The sequence below is a fragment of the Pristis pectinata genome, chromosome 18, assembly GCF_009764475.1.
Source record: "Pristis pectinata isolate sPriPec2 chromosome 18, sPriPec2.1.pri, whole genome shotgun sequence".
Lineage (NCBI taxonomy): Eukaryota > Metazoa > Chordata > Chondrichthyes > Rhinopristiformes > Pristidae > Pristis > Pristis pectinata.
Genome location: NC_067422.1, coordinates 19,656,648 through 19,679,419, shown reverse-complemented (window position 1 = coordinate 19,679,419; position 22,772 = coordinate 19,656,648). Strand labels below are relative to the sequence as shown.

Here is a 22,772-nt window from a genome sequence, read left to right as displayed (position 1 = left end):
AGCCTGGATGAGGTATTCAGAATTCTTTCCAAATGAATTGGGTTTATTGTAAATTATTGATTGACGAAAGTATTTATTTATTAACCATCTAATGACTAAATACTCCAAAATAACGAGCTCGCCAGAACTATATTATCTAGGGGAATCTGCCAAACCATGTGTCCATATCAGGTTAAAATGTCAGAGCAGTAACCCTGGATTAGATGACTGTTGTCCTCTCATCCCTTTCCGAATGGTCTTGAGTTATTAGTACAACATTGCCCATGTTAGTCACTCCATATAGAGTTGCCTTTGAGACGAAAATGATCTGCATTAAAAAATTGGCTGTAGAAATACATATATTTGTGAGCTGTGCACTAGCAATAGTAACAAATTCCTTGGAATCCAATGTGCACAGACCGTTCAGGATGTACTCTTGACTGCCAGTCTGTCATCTGTTTTTCAAACCAAAGGGAAAATTCAGATACTCAGATCAGATACATTGTGCAAATATCAGTTTTCCTTTAAAATAGTTTAATTCCTCTTTATTTTCATTTATTTCTTGACCCCACAACCTTCTGAGTCCATGAAACTTGTGCTACTGCAGCAGTATGGAGCTCAGGTTAGGTCACTTACAGTAAGGGCGAGTATGAACAAGTTCACAAGAGATTTTTGGATAGATGCATTCACTTTAAAAATAAATACTTGTTTATTTTTGTATCCCTTAAAAACAATGAGAGCAATCGATACCTTAGAACCTATTTAAGAGATGCAACAATCAGTGCAGCTTTCCAACTGCCTTGTCAGGATTGGATTCCACAGTACATGTGATTGTATCTGAGTTTGCTTCATCAGATGAAGTTCAGAGATGCTCCTCCTGGATGCTAAATATTGAACACGGTAATGGTGGGTTAAAGAGTTGAGCTTCAGCCTCCGATGTTGCAGGGCAAAGGTGAATGAGTGATAATTAAAATGTATTTCTTTTTCTTTCTAACTACACTCAATCCCAAATCAGGAGGAGGGATTTGAAATGTTACCAATTCCATGCTTCCAAAAAAAAGGCACAACAGGCCATTGCCCCAGAGATTAAGTGAGGATCTACAAAGTAACAAGTAACATTCCATGCCACAGCAGGGAGCTGTGAAGTTTCACAGTTTTAATCTCTGCAGGATAGCTGCAAGTTGATCGAGTTTGCTAATTCATGTTGCACATTGAAAGTAAAATTCTGAGAGCTCAAGAATTGTACTATACAATTCCAAATGAAGGTGCACCATAATCTGCAATGCGCAGGGATAAATCGATACATGGAAAGTAATGAAGAGGTAATAATCCAATCAAAGATCCTCTGATCACAACATAAACCATCTGGCTCAATCGGTTCAAGCACTTCATATGCCTCCCAAGATTATGGCTTTCAAATCTTTTTACTTGTGTATTATGATTTACTATGTGGGCTTCTGGAGTTTTACAATGCATAGATGAAAATGAATGGCTAGCCAACTTCAGGCTGTCTCTGCTTATTGTTTTTTTTTGCCTGCGTTGTCTGTTTGCAGTAAATTAGAGATTCTCTGATGCCTTTTTTGAAGTATAGCAGCAACACATTGCTCCTTGATGCAGAAATTTTCCCACTTTAGGAGTCAGAAAGAGTAATGCCATTTTATTAAGGACGTATAGGGCACTATTGATGTTAGTCAGTCAGCCCCGAGAGTTAACCAGTATCATGTGACAAAACCTGCAGTAATAGAGATACATTTCAGCCTCAATTTGTATGAATATGCATAATAATTACAGATAAACTAATTAATATTCACCAGTGAGCTTACAACACAAACAACTGAGATGCTTACATAGCACAACCAACAAAAATAGTTTGGAAATACCAAAATTTAATCAATATTTGGAGAGAGAGAGAGAGAGAGAGACAGTAGGTAGAGACAAAAGAGACAGTAGTTCTGATGCAGAGTTTTGACCCAAAAGGTGGACAATTCCTTTCCTCCCGCAGATGCTGCTCGACCTGCTGGGTTCCTCCAGTAGATTGTTTGTTGCTCCAGTAGGTAAAGTAGTTTTGCTTGCTTGCCAATGCTGAGATGCAATGGTACAATTCACGTCAAACATCATAAGTGTCAAGATTTCCTTGTGTTTGCCATCAATTTATCCACCAGAAAGTGGTACACAGCTGTTCAACTGACCTTTTTCAGGTGTAAACATCTCTTTGATTCCCAGTTATCAGATATCTTGTATTGGTTTTATTGTCACATGTACCAAGCTTACAGTGAAAAGCTTTTGTTTGCATGCCATCCAGTCAAATCATGCCATACATAAGTACATCAAGGTAGTAAAAAGAAAAAAAACAGAATGCAGAATATAGTGTTGTAGCTACAGAGAAAGTGCAGGTAATCAAATGAAGTGCATGGGCCATAACGCAGTAGACTGGAGATCAAGAGTTCAACTTTAGTGTTTGAATCAAGACTTCATCTTTAGTGTGTGATCACAGATGCAGCACTTTTTTTCAGAACAGGTAACATTTTCTCATTATTATGCAACATAGCTACAAAACAGCCTCCCATTCCAGGACTCATGAGGTTGTACCCAAATTTATATCTGTGGTGAAAGTGCCTTCCTTCTCCAAATGGTCTCTCCAGCGACGGAATCCCATCTCATTAACGGGGCCTCCTGTGATGCAGCACAATATTGTAAAAAGATGTCAACTCCTGTAATACTGAACAGCAACAGACATCCAGGCTTTGAATGCACTGCTGGATCACATCTTTTAAAAAAAATTAATGGAATGTAATTTTACCTTTTCTTCAGTGATACGTCACCTACATTACCAGCAAAGTTTTAGCATGCATACTTTACAAGCACCATATTTCAAAAAAAATACTGCTTTTCTTCCTTATGATCCCACCTCAGTTGCCGGGGTACACGCATCACAGAACCAACAATATAACACAGTAATGTTTTGGTGGTTTATGACACAATATAAATATTATTTTTCAGTCGAGCCATGTCCTGGGGTAACACACTGTTGAAACAAGGCAGGTCAAGCATCATAATTGCTATAAAATGCTCTTGTCCTACCACATAAGTGCTTACATCACAAGGAGTTACATCAATATTGTCATTTCTGCCGCACAATGTCACTGTAACTGTCACCAACCCCAGGGAGTCAAAGTAAGATTTATAATATGTACAATTTACTTCTGATCTGAGCATTTAAATTGAAGCTAGCTCGTGCTATGTTACAAGGTTGTATAACACAACCTTGAGTTCAAATGACTTTATAATCCACTTGTGCTGTATTATTTTGATTTATGACATCATCTAAACGGCAAGACCATGCCCCATACTTGTAACACGTTTAAACCCAGAGATTGTTTTCAGTATGACAGCAATCAGTATCCTGCTCAGGCACAGTTTTACTGCTGTGGTAAGACTGCACCAACAAACCAGATTGAATGAATCTGATGCGTAATGAAGTAATATCAGGAACTATTATTTTACTACAACAACTACAAGCAGCGTCTTAAAGAGATAAATATTTACTTGAAAACGGGGCAAACACAAATGAAAACATGCAACTGCTAGAAATCTGAAACACACTATGCACCACAGTTCAGGTGCGGGAGTGCAGTCCCAGACATGGAGGTTTCTAGCATAACATTAATGAAACTAAATGAGTTAATGTTGGGTCAGCTTGATTTCTCCATCACTTTTGTTTAAATCAGTTTCTGAAAGAGAAAAGATGATACTATGATTAGGGCAACAACCCTTTGCTTGATCCAAGTTTGGCTTTTGAAGGAAATATCAATTCCTGGCAGCAGTTTACCAAAAATAACATGGTTTGGGTCAGAGGAATTTGAAAAGAATATTTACATATTCAGAGCTTTTCAATCCGAGACCATTTAGATAACGTGCTTCATTTTAAATGAAATCAAAAAACTGCAGATGCTGGAAATCTGAAATAAAAGCAAAAAAATGCTGGAAACACTCTAGGTCAAGCAGTGATTACATTTCAGGTCAAAGACCCTTTGCCAGAATTGAGAAATTGGGGGGAGGGGGTGGGGCAGGGTGGTAGAAGTAATTTTAACTTTCAGAAAAGGTTTGGGAGAAGTGGACAAGATAAAAGGAATATCTTATAGGGTGAGGCTGAGGTGCTTTTGCTTCATTATTTTCCTGCTAAAGTGGACAATTTATTTCCCTTCATAAATGCTGCCTGATCTGCTGAGTTCCTCCAGCATTTTGTGTGTTGCTCCAGATTCCAGCATCTGCAGAATCTCTTGTGTCTCAATTTCACATATTCCCTCATTATACCCCATTTGTCAGATCTTGCCCACACTTAACTTTTCTATATCCCTTCATAACTTCCTTATTTCCTCTTCAGAAGTTATTGTCCCAACTTCCTTTGTGTCATCAACAAATTTAGCAACTATACCTTTTGGTGCCTTCATCCATGTCATTTAAATAAATCATGAAAAGTGGAGGGCCCAGCACTGATACCCGTGGCACGATGTATCTTCCCAACTAATTTATGCCTTTCTCGGTTTCCTGTTAGCCAGACAATCTTTCCCTCAGAATTGCTTCCAGAATCTTCCTTACTACTGATGATAGGCTCACTGGTCTATAGTTGCCAGGATTTTCCCTGCTGCTTATCTTTGACCTATCTGGCACCTCACTTGTGTCCAGCAAAGATTTAGAAATCTTGGCCAGAGCATCAGCAATCTTGTCTCCTGTATCAGCCTGGGATAAATCCCATCTGGTCCTGAAAAATATATCCACCTTTAAGCCTGCCAGAGCATCAAGTACCTCCTCTTTATTTATGGAGACATACATTGGACTTTCACTTACCCCTTCACTGAGTTCTCCAATTACAAAGTCTGTTTTTTTTGTGAATCTTTCTCAAATATAGGGAATCTTTGAAACTTAAAAATAATGCATCAATTATCTCAATAGCCAATTCTCTTAAAACCCTGGGGTGAAGTCTATTGGGACCTGTAGATATGTTAGATGTAACTCTAACAATTTGGTCAGTACCACTTCCCTGCTGATTGCAATTTCTGAGTTCCTCCCTCCCATCCAATTCTTGATTTACAGATACTTATGGGCTGTTTCTTGTGTCGTCTACACTGAAGACTGAAGCAAGATACCTGTTTAATTCATCTACCATCTCCCCGTTTTTCATTATTAATTTCCTAGACTCGCTTCCTATAGCACCAAGTGCAGAGGATATTTACAAGGATGTTGCTGGTACTCGAGGGACTCAGTTATGGAGAGAGATTGAGCAGGTTGGGTCTTTTTTCACTAGAGCATAGGAGAATAAGGGGTGATTTTATAGAGGTGTATAAAATTATGATATGGATATATCATAAATAGGATATAGCATAGATAGGGTGAAAGCGCACAGTCTTTTTCCCAGGGTGGGGGAATGAAGAACTAGAGGGCATAGGTTTAAGATGAGAGGGGAAAGATTTAATAGGAATATGAGGGGTAACTTTTTCACCCAGAGAGTGGTCAGTATATGGAATGAGCTGCCAGAGGAAGTGGTTAAGGCAGGCACATTAATATCATTTAAAAGGTACTTGGACAAGTACATGGATAGGAAAGGTTTAGAGGGATATGGCCCAAGCGCAGGCAACTGGGACTAGCTTAGGTGGGAATCTTGGTCGGCATGGACCAGTTGGGCCAAAGGGCCTGTTTCTGTGCTGTATTATTTTATAATTCTATTTACTTATGGCTACCTTTATTCTGTACGCCACTTTTTCCCTCATTTTATAGTCACTCTCCTTTTTTTTATATTCTGTCCAATCTTCTCACCTGCCACCTATGTCTTTTTTTCTATTGCAAATGGTGGGTCCTCTCCCTGGTATTTTTCTTTCTTGTTGGAATGTAACTATTCTGTGTATTCTGAACGATCCCCTTATGCCAACCACATTTCCCAATCCATTCCACCGATTCCAGGCAGGTCCAATATTGGTTGACCCAGGTGGCAGAGCTAGGATGATGGGGAAAGGAAGGACAAGTAAACACCGATGGGAAGACGCTCAAGACAGCAGCAGCTCCGCACTGTGCAACCCAGAGGAGCAACTTCCACATTCCGTCTCACGGCCATTCATAACTATTTTTAAGGATAATCATTTTAATACCTTGCCAAAGCTTCAACATTGCAAAGTTTCAAATTTTGATCTTCTGCTATCTTTTGCTCTTAAACAGCAAATTGAGTCTCATACAAGTCATAAGACCCTGCCAGCACCAATATGCATGGAATCTCTGGCCTGAAATGGGAAGCCGTCCTATTAACCAGTTAATGAGCTCTCTGAAGGCAGCAGCAGTCATGAAGTCAGTATTACCAGGCATATGAGCCATTTCTGAATTTGCCTTGTTTACACTGGGTGACCAAAGTTATAATCTATTCTAAATTAAACAACATGCAGAAAATACTCAGCAAATCAGGCAGCATCTGTGAAGAAAGAAATAGTTAATGTTTCAGATCAATAGCTCTTCATCAGAATTATTGAATATTCTTTTGAATACTGATTGAATTACTTGTATTGAACAAAATGTGATAACTATGCTTTAGATAACAGATTGTTAATTAATCTGTATTCACTGCTTAATGATCCTCCCCACAGATGCTGCCTGACCTTCTGAATATTTCCAGCATTTTCAGTTTTATTTGAGAAGTGCATAAAAAGCAAGAGGAAATAACTATGGTGTAAGAGGTTAAACAATAAAACAATGAAAAACAATGATACAGAATTGCTGAGGAGGTGTGTTCCCTAATTAGATTCATTCTAGTGCTATTTACCTACAAAAACTACAAGCAGCGCTGCCAAAGTCAAAATCCATGTAAATTAGGCAAGAGCAAAAAAAATCAAATATCCCTTTGAAGTTAATACTTAATGCAAAATCTCCTATATATTCACGTTCAACCTGAAAAATGGGATGTGATAGGAATCGTCTTCATGCCATAACGCGGTTGTAAAGATTTCTTGCTGATAGGCTGCATTTAAGACATCCTGACTCAATACGAGATAAAAATGGCTTCTGTGTGGGAAGTGGAAGAAAACATTCCTACTCAATTTACAGCCGCTTACACTAATTAATTAATTTATATTCCTTCACAAGATGATTAGTCATAGGTAACAATATTTTGAGCATACACATTTGTGAAGAGACATATGCTGTTGCTTAACAGTTGAATGTTCTTTTGAATACTGATTGCACTACTCAGTGTTGAATAAAAAGTGATAATTACCCTTTACCTGTAGAACAGATAGCTAATTAATCTGTATTCACTGATTAATGATTGGCCTTGCTGAGTATCATTAACATACTGCCACTTGAAAATCTTCAAAGAATTCTACTAATTTTCTGTTCATTGAAAACACATATGATGCACATTCTGCATCTCACTGTGTTATCTTGTCTTCTTGGTTGCTTATGCATTCAAGATAGCAAGCTGTATCAAAGCTTTTTTTTAATTTGTAATTCAAAACCAAGATTTAAATTGAAGACTATAAACACACTATTGTCCACGTGAGGGCAACAAAGCAAAGACAGCATCAGGTCCATCAACTTCATTGGAACTAAGGTGATTTAACAACAATGTGCTTTTATATATAGAGCCTTTAATGGTAAAATGTTCCCAAAACTTAATAGTAGGCTGATTAACAGCTTTGGATGATAGGATCTATACTCTCTGGTATTTTGAAAAATGAAAAGCATGAGAAAAGTTTAGAAGAAATTAGATGATCCTGTTGAAATATAGGAAAGCTTGACAGGATTGATAACAAGAGGCTGTTAACTCTGGTGAGGAAACCTAGCATAAGGGAACATAGTCCCAGGATAATGGGTTGCCCATTTTAGATGGAGATGAGGGTTTCTTTTCCTCTGTTTATGAATCTTTGGAATTCCGACTCTAATGTGCTGAGTCATTGAATATATTTTTGAATATAATGGAATTAAGGGTTCTGTGGATCCATCAGGAAAATGGCTTGAAGGCCAAAGGTCAGTTCAGTCATGATTTTATTGAACTGATTTTATAGAGGCTGTATGACCTGTTCTTGCTCCTCAGATAACAATTTGCCACCAAGATGCACAGTGAGATATTAGAATAGGTTGGCCTAAGAAATAGGAGGCAAAATTAAAGGTGTATAGAATGGAGGTGATGAGGAGACATTTGCAGAAACAATTCCAGGACTGCTAATTAAGATTTTAGTTCCTGTGATCTTGCTCACAAGAACTAAAGACAATAACTTGAATTTAAAAGTGTCTGAGCTAGGAAGGCATTTCAAAGTATCACACAGGAGTGTAATAGGGTGAAAATTGATGCTGAAGCAAAGAAGGTAATGGGTTGTTGACATTAAAGCCTGGTCACAGAGATGGGTTTAAAGGAGACTACGAATGAAGGGGCAAGGTAAAGGCAAAGAGAATTTACCACCTGAAGCAGCTATGAATTCTAGCCAAGGAGAGTAGGAGCCAGAGTTGCTTATTATTTAAAAGAGTATATGTCAGATTGATGAATACAGCAGTGCAATATCTCTAAATCCTGAGACTTTGGACCAGGAGAAGACCATACAGTCTCTCAGTCTGTTCCACCATTTAATCATGGTGGATCTGTATCACAACTCTACATAATTGTCTTGGATTCATATCCCTTTGCACACATACAAAAATTTCTCAACTTCAGTTTTGACATTTTCCACTGACCCAGGATTGACAGCTTTTAGAGAGTGAATTCCAAATTTCTTCCATCTTTTTGAATGAAGAAATACTTTGTGGCATTATCCCCAAATGGTCTAGCTTTAATTTTGAGAGGAAGTGGTATCTGTCCACCTACCCTGTAAAGTACTTTAAATCATCTTAAGCACCTCTGTTAGATCACCCCTTAATATGCAAGCAGAATACTAAGTAAATCTTCCTCATAATTAAGCCCTTTCAGCCCAGGTATCATTCAGAGAATCTGCAGTCTAAAGCTGATATATTCTTCCCAAGGTTTGAATACTGTATTCCTGATGCAGTTTAACAAGAGGTTTGTACAACTGCAGCACAATTTCTAGACCTTGGTATTTTGGGCTCCTTAACATAAACATTGGTTAGCCTTTCCAATGTCATGTTCTACCTGTGCCTGGACCCCTAGGTCTCCCTGCTCATCCTCATGTCTGGTCTAGGTTTCCTGAATCCAAAGAGGATGAACTCACTTTGTTGGACATACACTTCTACTGAATTTTGGAATGCTTTTCCCCGCAACTACTTTAAAATCTTCAGTGAAAGAAAATCTCCAAGCCATCTTATACTCTGTGCTTCTATTTGTTTGTAACACAGAAAATCCATGAAGGTCTGTCTGAAAACATTGAATAATGTACACTCTAATAAAGAATAAATATTCTTAAAGAGACATTCCCATGGAGATCTGATATTTGGTTAGCTATCTTCACCCTTAAAACTTTGTGTTGGAAGTGCTGCAATGCAAATTTTTAGAAGATACAGCATGGAGAATATGTTTTATGAGTTGCATGTTATCTTGGGAGATATACTGATAACTATTATTTGATGTATAGTCAAGAATTGTTATGAACTTATTTCTTATCCCCGCTTACAATCAAAGTGGAAATGCAAGCTTACTCAGCGCCAATGAATACAGCCACCCACACTTAATACTAGGCTTTAAATTCTCAGACTAACTCATTAGGGAAACCACATTTTGCTTCTACCTCTCCAGACCAACATGACCTTAAGGTCCCAGTGTTGATCTGTAGACTACCAAAGTTCATACTGTCCCAGCATGAAAACTACTCATTGCCTCTCCCATCAGGAGAAGAAAGTGATTTGATAGCCCTGCAATTGAATAAAACTCCCTTTTCATTTTTTTAAGCTTATTTTTATACTTGCCTTAAAAAGAGAGAGAGGGCAGCAGCGTGAAGGGAACAAATGGCTGTAATTCTGAGTGTGCCAGAATGCTGAATATTTTATGCCACTGAATTAGCTCAGATCCTTCTTTTGTCCCCAAGTGATAGATTCTAGTTCAGTAAATGGGAAAGTTGGCACTGACAGAGAGGTCCGTTCCTGGCTGTGCTGAATAGTTTCATTTTGTCATGCTAAATTTTAATCAACTGCTCACTTTAATGACTTCATTGGAATCAAATAGCATAATTGGCTGGTGTCTCAGGCTTGCCAATTCATCAGAATAAAAGCTGAAAATGATTGTTTTTCACCTTTAAACTAGCATTGCTTTTTGAACACTGCCAAAGCGTCGGCATTGCAAAGGCTGAATATTTCAGATATTGATTAAGAGCAGAAGGGCAACTTTGCTGATTGGGCAACTTTACCTTGTCGATCTTCATTTCCAAAGCCCAAATTGATTTTGTTTTTATAAAATATAATATTTTTCATTTAATTAACTTTGCCAGTGGCCATAAGATAGGGGTGCAATGAAATAATTGTGCACTTTCCATAACTACAGAATCATATTGATGCTTTCTTTTTGCTAACACTTTGTCCCAGGGACTGCCATTTATTTCCGTTTGCATGTGGTCCAATCAAATAATTCCATTATAATGTAATCTATAAGGTGTAAGTTTTCTAATGGAGGTAACTGAATTTACCAGATTTCTTCAAACTTCCCAAAATATTGGCACTTCTGTTACTTTAAATTAATTAATTGTCTGGGATAGTACAGTCTCTGATACAATCCAATGGTATTTACTGCATACTGTAAGATTCAAGCACTCATTGAGATAAGGTACGAGGTTTTCATGTACACATTCACATTTCCATTTGTTACATTATTTATGATTTCCAGATTTATTCATGTTTTACTTTCAAAATATGACCATTAAAATTCAGATTTGGTTTATCTAAATATTACATTTGGAATTTAGTGCAATTTACTAAATGTGATTTACTAAATCTCGCTAAACCTTTGGAGTCAGCATTCACTAATTTAATATAAATCTTTACTTTCCTGTAAGATTTAAAGCAAGGATTTAATTATAAAGGCATTTATAAATGTCTCCAACAATTGAGATTTCAATAATTAGGATTGAACGGGACTAAGTTTTTAAACAGTGACACAGTTCTTAGGGGAAAGGTATTACTGGATTTCACAGTATTTACAGTTGGACTTAGAGTTTAAATACTTTCTGATTTTAAAATAGACCTTTATAAATAAGTAAGAGTTAGGTGAAGCAAATCTAGTAAAAATTGATTTAGAAATGCAAGTTCCTTGCAAAAGGATTTATAAATCAGTGAGAAAGCTTTGCAGATTTTAGAACCCTAAAATAGATGTTCCACAAGTAAAGGAAACCAAAATCTGAAGGAAATAAAAGTTAGAAAGTCAATGGGTTGGTTTTGGAGAGTAAGCTGTGGGTACTACAAATCATCAACTGATCCATGTACTGAACATAAAACCACAAGTCTGAAAGGGTAATTGCTTCATACATTTTAAATTATCAGCTTGAATTTACTTAAAAATGAACAATTCACAAACTTCCAGTGAGTGGGAGATATAATATCTCCTTTTGGCTTAGCTCCCAGAAATTTTCCACCATTAATTGAAAAAGGGAAATGTGTTTTATTGTTCCAGAGAAAATGTGTTACCTTTTCCTCATGGGTTTATCTTCTGATCCATCACCCTTGAAACGGAAAACAGAAAAACAATTATGTTAGCTTACCAGTAGTGTATGGTGACATCGAGAGTTCTCAGTATTCCTCACTATGGTCCATTGCAAACCAACAAGTCCAATTTCTTTTTCTAAGACCTTCAGTTAAAAACAGGACTACAAATAAGCAAAAAACACAGGGGAAATAAAACCTCATTATGTCTCTGTTAACAGACCAGCCAGCAGATTAATATATAAAATGTTAAGCTTGTATTTTCTCTCTGGAGTGCTCAAACAGTTGAACAATAAAGGTCTGCATAACCAGCCCAACCAAAAACACTAAAGCACTTACTTCAAATGTTCATTGACTTTATATTAGGTCACTGAAAGAAATAAAACTAATTCCTCCCAACCCACCACACCTTGCACCCATTCAAAATTGATAGGAGAGAAATAGTTCCTTATTATCGTTAAATGTCTTCCTGAATTTGAAATTACTGCTTAACTTTAGTATCCTCTTTTTCTGCTGAACCAACAATAAAGGATACCTTCTCAGAAAATGTATGAATTTTTTTTGCTGTACAAATTTTAACTGCCTTTGGATAAGATTTGCAGTGAGGAGGAACACAAGATATAAAATATATAAAATTAGCATTTCCTCAAACATGCTCCAAGGCACTTAAAGGCAGTAATGAATTGTTTCTACCCACTTAAGGACAAAAAGAGCCTCTCCAATTTACATTTCCCTGGAGGGAGGTAAATGTAAAGATTGAAATTCAAATGACATTTCAGTGCGAGAGGGAGATTAATGATACATACAGTTACTATGGCTACCTATAAATACAAACAAATATAAACAGCCCTTCTGTAGCAGTTTAACTTCCACCCCATATGATTCCAGAGTTACCTTAATCTAATTTTAATAGCTCAATCAACATCAGACTCAACTGTTTTAATAAAGAATTGGGAAAGTAATGAGAACTAATAGTTATTAATACAATGGTGGATGAAATGAGGTAGCACCAGGTTTAGTGCATTAACTAATACACTACATTTGTTCACATTACTAAGGTGTTAAGCATATGTAAAGATAGTTATATAGATGCATACATAGCTGGTGAAAAGTTTTTAGTTTGTGGAAAGTGTCTCTGTCCAATGGGCAAAATTCAATCCAGATTCTGGCTTCAAAACTTCAGTCATGACAAACTCAATACAGTCTTCCAGGTATGCTGTGCAGAATAATATTATTCTTCATGGAAAAAATTTTACCCTGTTCTAGATGCAATCAGGAAATGTAGCTAACTGTGTAAGTGCTGCAGCTTGTGACTTGGAGTTTACTGATAGAAGGGACAAATAACTGCAGAAAGCAAGGCAAAAACCATCTCACAGGAAGTTGGTCAGTAAGGTTAGAGTACATAAAAGTGGTGTAATGTACTGGGGTGGATTGAGAGTGGGTTAACAGACAGAAAGCCAAGAGTGGGAATAAACGGGCCTTTCTCAGATAGGCAGGCTGTGATTGGCTGGGTATCACAGGATCGATGCTTGGACCCCAGCCATTCACATTCTGTATCAACCATTTGGCTGAAAAGACCAAATGACATATTTTCAGGTTTGCTTGTCATACAAAAGTAGGTGAGATGTGGCCAATGAAATATAATATGGAAAAATGCAAAGGCCTCCACTTTGGGGCACAAAACAGAGTATATTTAAGATGCTGACAAATTGGGAAATGCTGATGTTCAAAAGGACTTGGGTGTCCTTGTATACAAGACACTATAAGCTAACAGGTAGGTGCAGCAAGCCATTAAGAGAGCAAATTGCATATTGGCTTTCATTACAAGAGGTTTAGAGTACAAGAATAAAGAAGTCTTCTTGCAATTATATTGGTCTTGGTGGTTCTGCACATGCGGCATTGTGATCTCCTCATCTAAAATCAGGATATACCTGCCATTGAGGGAGTGCAACAAAGATTCACAAGACTGGTTACTGAGCTGGTAGATTTACCAAGTAAGGAGAGATTGTGTAGGCTATGCCATATTCTCTAGGTTGAAAAGAATAAGGGGAGATCTCATCAAAACTTACAAAATTCTTACAGGACTTGACAGGATGGATGCAGAGAGAATGCTTCCCCTGGCTGAGTCATCCAGAACTAGGGGTCACAGTTTCTGAACCAGGGATAAGCCATTTGGAATTGAGATGAGGAGAAATTTGTTCTCTGAGAATGGTGAACCTGTGGAATTCTCCACCTGACAGGACTCTGGAGGCTCAGTCACTGAGTATGTTTGAAGTAAATATTGATAGATTTCGAGATAGTAAGGGTATTGAGGGATATAGAAATAAAACAGGAATAGTGGAGCTGAGGTAGAAGATCTGCCATTATATTGATGAATTGAAGAGCAGTCTAGAAGGGACAGATGGCCTACTCCTGCTCCTATTTCTCCTCTCCTGTTCTGAGAAGAAAACTGTTTGGTTATCCCATGCTTCGGGGTTTCATTTTACGAGATAGTTGAGAAAATTGCTTCAACTATTAGAACTGGATATCATACACAAAAATGCTTCGTATATTCTGAGGGATCTGTCAGTAGAGGAATATTTCACAAATAGGAAAGAAGGCTCAGCACTACTGAGTGTTCTGCAGGTCAGTTCTGTGTCTAGTGCAGTTAGAGAGACTACCGTAGTTTCAGTTTGAAGTGTCGGAAAAATGATATATTGGAAACATTTAAGCTTTTGTTATATTTCTGTTTTAAAGGAAAGTTGCATTGAGTTTTCCAGGCATAGTTTATTATAATATTTCAATGTCGATCTACCACTCTAATAAATAAAGTCATCATGCAATAATATGAAATGACAGATTAGAAATCCCTTTCTATTCTAATCAGCACCTTCTGAAATACATGCTTCAATCACTTCTAAGAACATGAAGACACGAGCTTTCCAATATATCATTCCCAGCTTATAATTTTTGAATTTATGCTTTTTGTAATTACTAATTTTATTTACAAATCATCTTTTTGAAATGCTTAGCACTGTACACCAGTTGGGGTAAATCAATAGCATAAAGTGAAACCTGGTAGCAGTGGTTACTTCAATATTTCTAGAGCTGAAGTGTAATCGGCACCTATCCAATTCCGTGTTCCCAAGCAGGTGACCCAGCCTGCTGGAACTGGGGAGTCAACCACATGATCTGCACAATTTTACCCTGTCCCTTCGTCTTTTGTAATATATATTATGAATCAGACTTAAGTGCAGTAAACAAACTTGCAAATGATACAAAAATTGGCTGTGTGGTTGAAAGTGAGAAGGGAAGTTTTTAGACTGCAGAAAGATGTTGCTGGTCTGGTCTGCCCGGCAGATAAGTGGCAAACAAAACTTAACCCGGACACGTGTGAGGAGGTGCAACAAGGCAAGAGAATAAACAGTAATTTGTGGTGTAGTCATGCTGTGGTGGAGGATAGTATGCAAATCATTAAAGGTAATGGCACAGGTCAATCTGGTGGTTAGAAAGGAATACAACATACTATTGTGTTAGTTTATGGTTGTACTATGATCTACACAAACTAGAATACATTTCTGGTCACCATATTTCAGATGACACTGGACAGGGAGTGCAGGAGATTTACAAGAATGTTGCCAAGACTGGAAAATTGTAGTTAGGACGAAAATTGTGGTTAGAACAAAAATTGTAAAACTGGAATTGTCCTCTTCAAAAAGCTGAGGGAAGACTTAATTGAGATGTATAAAATTATGAAAATCCTAGATGGAGTATAGGGTCCAAAACCAAGGGCGTAAGTTTAGCTAGCGGTCTGGAATTCATTAGCTGAGAGGGTGGTAGAGGCTAAAACTCGTATCACATTTAAGTATGTGCTTGAAGAGCTATGACCTGGAGAACAGTGTACCTAGTCCTGGAAGGTAGGATTTGATTGGGTAGCTCATCACTGGCCAGAATGCCCTCCTGTGTGTTGTAGGTTATCTACAAACACCAAATTTCCATTATGTGCTTCCACCAGCATTCAGAATATATAAAGTCCTTAGATTATCCCATTAGTCAATGGAATAAAACATCTTTCAAAAAGGAAACATGATAGAGGTTGACAATTGTTCACCAAGAAAAGGTGAAGAATAAGATCAAGTGTGGCTATCAGTCAGCATGCATTACCCCTGTAACAGTAAATCTTTCAGCCCCCAAAGTTCCCCTAGCATAGGATTTGTCAAAGCTGGAATTGCTGAGGTAAAAGGGCACCAAAAGAAGTCACTTGGACCATGTAATGGGGAGTGGCACTGAAACAAGGGAGCTGACTGATTCCCAGGAGCCAGCATTGGAGACACTGATGGGCAACTAACCTTTGCAGTCATTGAGCCAGTATCCACTGCAGATGTGAGGATGAACCTGCTCCTGTCCAGACACTTTAACATTCCTAACTGCTAATGAATGGAGGAGCAAATCTCTTTTCACCCTCGCTGCATATCTGTTTGATTCACATTCCCATGTTTATTGTGTGTTCCAAAATCTGGAGCAGAAGAGAAAGAAAATTTTTACATTGACAGTGACAATAACTCACATGGAGAAACTGGTGCAAAGGGTTAAAGCCCACTGATCCAAGATGGCAAATTGGATCCAAAGTTGGTTTGGTAATAGGAGGTAGACGGCATGATGTAAAATCGTGATACAAACCATTTACTAGGAACACAATCTCCCCTCCTCCCCCCCCCCCCCCAATACAGGGGTCCCCTGTAATAGGAAATTTCTCCCCAGAGCAACGATCTCTAAAACTAGAGGGCATAGATTTAAGGTAAGAGATAGGAGGTTTAAAGGGGATGTGAGGAGAAACTTTCTCACCCCACATCCCCTTTAAACTTCCTATCTGGAATGCATTGTCTGAGGAGGTGGTAGAGGCAGCTACTCTGACAATGTTTAAAAAGTATTTTGAACATACAAAAAAAATGAGTGCTGAGGTGTAGAAGATTATGGGGCAATACCGATAAATGGGATTAATATTGATGGTTACGATGGTCAGCATGGATATGGTGGGTTGAAGGGCCTGTTTCTGTGTGGTTTAATTCTATGACTATGATTCTATGAGGGGATCAGAGGTCCATTCACTTCACAGATAGCAACAACATGAAAGCCCTTTTGGCGTAAAAACTTTTGGACCATGTAGGTGCTATTCTGGAATCCACAGCTGTTCCACATGTCAGCTGGATGGTGGAATCCACTTGTTAGCCCAATAACATTTTTCACTTGTGGAACATTAACACTTTCAAGCTAAATTGCCACTTGGAAAATATTTATAGTCAGGTTACCCCACCTACTGCTCAAGGAGAACATTAGGAAGCAAAATAGTAATTTCTTTTCAGGTCACAAATGAATATTTACTCAATATCAATCTTTTGCTCTGCAAACTGTAACAGCACTGCAATAGGCTACCAGCCTGTACTGTAAGATACAATGTGCACTATCCTCTGTAACTACAAATATTGAGGGAAAAATGAATCTCAATAACCACAAGAATTCCTAAATTATTTGCTATTGCCTTTTCAATGCCTTCTGCAGTCTGCAGTCAAAATTAATCAATTTGACCCCTTTCACAAAAGTTATATGTCCTTTGGCTTTGTTATCATTAAAGACTAATAAGTACATACCCTTTCTTGAATATTTATGATATTGTATTGGATTTATTTATCATTACAGAAACATCAAGTTTTCCAAATCAGAATTACAGAGAATATATAGCATAGAAATAGCTTTCATCCAATCACTCAATGGCAAAGTTTATGCTCCACTGAAGACCCTTCCCATCTTTTATCATCTAACCCTTATCAGAACATCCCTCTATTCCCTTTTCACAACTATGATTATTAGGCCATCTTTATTGAATTTCTATCATTCACATAGTTCCACATTTTCACCACCCTCCAGATAAATAAGTTTCTCCTATATTTCCCATTGATTCCTTGGTGATAATCTGATGTTGATGATGTTTGGTTTAATGCTGCTTGCCACTGGAAGTCCTCTCGTTTCCTCAGTCTAGCAAAACACTTTGAAACTTTAACAGTCTCTCTCGTCAACCATCACTCTTCACTCTTCATGAGAAAAGCCATACAACATATTCACTCTTTACTGATGGATACAACCTGTACTTCTGATGCTAATTCTTGAACATCTGTTGTGCATTACTTCCGGCACCTCCCTATCCCCCTCATTAACCAAAATTGTTCATAGTACTCAGAATGCAGCAAGATTCGATACAAATTTAGCATAACTTCTCTACGTTTTGTTGCTGTGGCTCAAGAAATAAAACAAAATGCTTGACTTGCTTTTACTAACCTGTATATTTCAAGATCTCTTTGTTTCTGCACCCACTTCAGATTCTTTCTTTCCAGTGGCCTCTGATTCTTAACAAAAATGTAATACCTCACACTTATTGGTATTGAAAATCATCCTGCAGATTTTGTCTTCTTGTAAGTTTACTACTTGAGCTCCCCAATAATTCTCTGTCATCTGCAATTTTAGAAACTGTATTTTTGTTTTCTAGGCCTCGATCATTGATATAAGTTGTGAACAACATGGGTTCCGGCACTGATTCCTGTGGGAATCCACTTTCCAACTTCTGCCATTCTGAATAGCTATCCTTTACCCTAGCTCTGTGTTTTCTGTCTCCAAAAAACAAGTTGGAAATCTAAATAAACTATATCTACTACATGAACCCTGTCTATTTTCTATTACCTCTTCAAAGAACGCAATGGGATTGGTCAAGCAACACTTTATTCCTTTGAAACCCATATTGGCTATGGATTGTCCTATTTTTGTTTTTTAAAAATTTTCTCTTGAAGTAGCTGTCACTTTATACATATTATCTCCCTTCTTAAATATATTTATAGCATTAGCTAACCAACAATTCCCTGCCATTACAACTTTTCACTAATGAAATGTTAAATTCGTCTTCTGGGGCTTCTGCTATTTCTTTAAATGTATAGATACAATCCATTTAGATTTATCCTCTTTGAGTTTGACTAGATTAAAATAAAAGGATGAGCACTAGTTAATAAACACGATTATTTCATCTGCACTTTCATCTGATGTCAGGTCAATTTGATCTGAATCCCCGGTAACTCTAAGAGCCAAGCAATGATTTAATTTTGTTACCATTGCTTATTGTTCACAGCCTCTTAATGGCCCTTATCTTGATGTGCCTGTAGAATATTTTACTGTTTTGCCTTCTTGATAATTTAGTTTCACAATTACTGTTGCCTTCCTATTTTTGTTGTACTCTTCTAATCTCTCCATCCTCTCCTTTATCAAGCCTGCTGTCAATGAACTTGGCCAATCCTCCTACCGCACCCTCAATTTTTCCCTTATGACTTTGCTAATCAATGGATTCTCATAAATGTTTATCTTATTTTTGTCTTTTAGCAGAATATTTTTTTCTTAGATGCTGAATACTGTTTTAAATGTTTCCCATTGCTGCTCTACATCTCTATCTGCCAGTAATTTTATGCATTTAATTTTTCCCAAGTTCTAACCTCAGCCCCTCAAACTGGCTTTCCTCTGATCTGTTGCCAAGTTTCTTGCCATCTCAGTTTTATCTTGAAGTGTATTATATTATAGTTACTAATGCCTACACATTCTCCAGCTTCCACTTCTCTGACTCGCTCAGGTTTATACTGAATCCAGCAGTGAAACCTGCCTCATTAGGCTTCTTGCATACTGGGCTACACAGTGAGAACTCTATTCCAAGTTCACTTTGCCTACCTCTGCTGCACAACTAATTTCAAGATAGCTGACATTCCCCATGATGATTTTTCACTTTCCTAGCTTGTTTCCATATATTTCCCTGAACTTTCAGTTATTAATTGATCTGTAGCTACCACCTATTGTGAAATTGAAGCTTTGTTGGCCCAGATCTTCTGTGGGTCACTTAAATTTACCTGTCTCCTTGAAGCCTGCTCCTACCTGGACCGTTTCCCCGGGCACAATTCTCCAGTAGTAAACCTGCTCCCAGATGAAGAGTGAGCTGCAATGTAGCACCACACTTGTCAAAGCTGACAGGCACCATTCCCAGAATTGCTTTGAGAGCCAGTTATGCCCCATCCTCAAGCTTACCAGCTTGTCAGAAAGATGAAATGTTTGGGAATGTCTCTGACAAGCAAAGGGTCAAAAACAATAAACATTTAAAATAGTATAAAAAATCCCATTTCAAAAATTGAAATAAAAATACTCAAAACACCAGCAAATCATTAAAACACTGTTAACTATATTTAAATGGGAAAAAAGAGATTTAGCTTTCCTTGCCCTTCTCCCTTTTCTCCATTAAAATGAATGGGTTTGCTGAAGGTACCAGATGATCACTGGGCAGGTGTCCACACAGGATTTGCACTCTCTGCTGGACTCCAGGAAGAGTTCAATGGGAGAACATCAGTGGTGATCAGTGGTGGAGACATTCAGCTCTCAAGTCTTTGCTGGGAAATCCCAAACCTGAGCAGTGCTATGCAACTCCAAGTGGGATTGCTGCCTTTTAATCAGAAGATGTAGGCCATTATCTTTCATCTCCACATGCAGGTATTCTACTTCTGTCTCACTAGCAGAATCATCCTTTTCCTTCCACTGCCCTTACATTATATAAGTATAACTATTCCACTTTCCCTTATTCCCTTCTCCATCTTTTATAAATAGGTTATATCCTGCAAAGAGTTTTAAGATTTTTCTCTGGTCATGTCTCAGTAATCCCTACTATATTTGGTTTCTTGTCTTGAATTATTCCTTCCATTTCTGCTGAATTATTATGCACACACTGCTTTGCTGTAGAGTTTAACTCATTTTTAACAACAAATTCTCCCATTTTATCTCTCAACATCCTGTTGCTCTGCTTTTCTGTAACTTGCTTTATTCCTTTCTCTTTTATGTCCTGATGAAAAGTCATTGGCCTCGTGCATTGACTTTGTTCTCTCTTGACAGATGCAGCCTGACCTGCTGAGCATTTTCATGTCCTTTGTTATGTTATTTGGTCTGCGGTGTCCTTTCCTGTTTAGTTTGTATTTAGCTTTGTTCTTATATGTTACGGATTCCTCCCCTAATGCAACCATTTAATTGATGGTTTCAGCTGTTGTTACGTGACTGGGAGTTCCATGCAGTGATGACATTATAGATTTATGAGTTGAACAACATAGATATAAGGATTTGGCCCACCATTAAAATTGAGGAGATACTGGATACTTTGGTGGGAGTAAAGGTGGATAATTTCTCAGGGACAGATGAGATGTATCCCAGATGTATCCCAGGCTGCAATGGTAGGGAAAGGAGGAGATTGCTGGGACCCTTACAAAGTTATCTAAATCTACACTGGCCACAGGTGACTGGAAGATAGCAAATGCGCTATCTTTATTCAAGAAGGGCAACAGGGTCAAACCAGACAATTGTCAGCCAGTTACTCTGAAAAAATTACTGAAAAAAAGTTCTGAAACACAGGATTTCTTTACACTTGGAAAAGCATGGATTTGTTGGTGGCAGATCCCATCTGACTAATTTAATTGCATTTTTTTGAAGAGGTGACCATACATGTTGGTGAGGCTAGTGCGATTGATGTGGTTTACATAGATTTCAGTAAGTCCTTTGACAGGATCCCACATGGCAGACTAGTCCAAAAGGTTAGATCCAATTGTGATCCAGAGCAAGTTGGCCAATTGGATCCAAAATTGGCTTCGTAACAGGACACACAAGGTGATGATGGAGGACTGTTTTTATGATTGGAAGTCTGTGATGAACGGTGTATCACAGGGATCAGTGCTGGAACCATTATTGTTTGTTATATACATTAATGACATAGATATGAAAGTAGGAGGTACAATTGGTTAGATTGATGATGACAAGAAAATCAATGCTGCCATTGATAGAGAGAAGTGCAGTTTAACGCTACAGGACGATATTGATCAGTTGATATATGGGCACAACAATGGCAAATGGGATTTAACCCTGATAAGTGCAAGGTGATGCAATTTGGGAGGACTAGGATATACGCAATGAATAGTAGGACACTAGGGAGTATTAAAGAATAAAGAGACCTTGGTAACAAGTCCTAAGATCCTTGGAGGTGGCAGCACAGAGAGATAGGGTGGTGAAGAAGGCATATGGGATGCTTATCTTCATTAGCTGGGGCACCAAGTATAAGAGAAAGTAGATCTTGGTATAACTTTATAAAACATTGGTTGGGCCACTTGATGTCATCATGGACATGGTGGACCAAAGGGCCTGTTTCTGTGCTGTATGACTCGATGACTCTGACTTCATGTCTATGCCAACCATCAATTACACATAAGAGCTAAGTGAAAAGATTTTTCCTCAGATCCCCTCTAAGCCTCTTCCCTTTTACCATTAACATATGTCCCCAAGTTTTTGACATCTCTATTATGGGGAAAAGTTTTCCTGCCATCTACCCTGTTAATGTCCCTCATAATTTTGCATAGCTCATTCAGGTCCCCATCAGTCTCGTCCATGCCAAAGAAAACAAACTCAGCCTCTCCAGCCTCCTCACTTGTGGCTTTCCCTCTGGTGGGGTCTGTTGTCAGAAGCTGGCTTCTTCTATCCATCATTTTATTGGGTGCCCCTTCACCATCTCCATTGACTCGGCTGTTTTGACTCAAGTAGTACATTTAAAAGACACGCAATGGAGTTATCTGGTCATGTGCTCATCCTTCCTGAAGGACCCAAGCATCTCCTATAACTTCCAATCCAACATTCTGACTGAGAGCCATTTGAGCTTAATAACCAATTTTCTATCGTTTTTGGCAATGAACTTACTTAATTTTTGATGGCATCTCCAGAAATCCTTAAATTTTGAAAAACCACGTGGGAGTCAGAAGGTCAGAAAGGTAGGAAGCCATAACCCTCTGACTTTGTTTCCGTAAAACTTTGGCTGTGTAATCTGCTCACCCCCAACAGAAATGTTTTACGGTGGAGACACCACATGAAAGCAAGTTGTTGTTGTTTGTGTTCTTTTACTTTCAGGTGGCATCAATAATGTGATTATTGGCCACTCAGGGTGTACATGGGGCAGGCGATAAAACCCAGCAAACAGGTTGAATGCCAAGCAAATTTACTCCGACAATGGAGAGAATTTAAAGCACGGATGGTGGATTAACAACAGCAACTTTCCCAAGAAAAGCAAGGATAATTTCTCTGGGAAAAGCAATGAGTGGAGG

General features: G+C 38.1%; 1 protein-coding gene across 2 annotated transcripts in view; it reads right to left on the bottom strand.

Annotated features, from left to right (window-relative positions):
- Positions 1–2,115: 2,115 nt before the first annotated feature.
- The window catches only part of engase (endo-beta-N-acetylglucosaminidase), a 75,988-nt gene continuing 55,331 nt past the window's right edge, over positions 2,116–22,772 (bottom strand). The window contains exons 14-15 of one of the 2 annotated variants that reach the window (XM_052032905.1): positions 11,578–11,612; positions 2,116–2,652 (exon numbers count right to left, since the gene is read on the bottom strand). In XM_052032905.1, the coding sequence (XP_051888865.1) occupies positions 2,640–2,652; positions 11,578–11,612 (48 nt within the window). In that variant the 3' untranslated portion in view covers positions 2,116–2,639. Of the gene's footprint in view, positions 2,653–11,577; positions 11,613–16,036; positions 16,088–22,772 lie in introns of those variants that run through there. The other variant, XM_052032907.1, reaches the window with a different exon arrangement.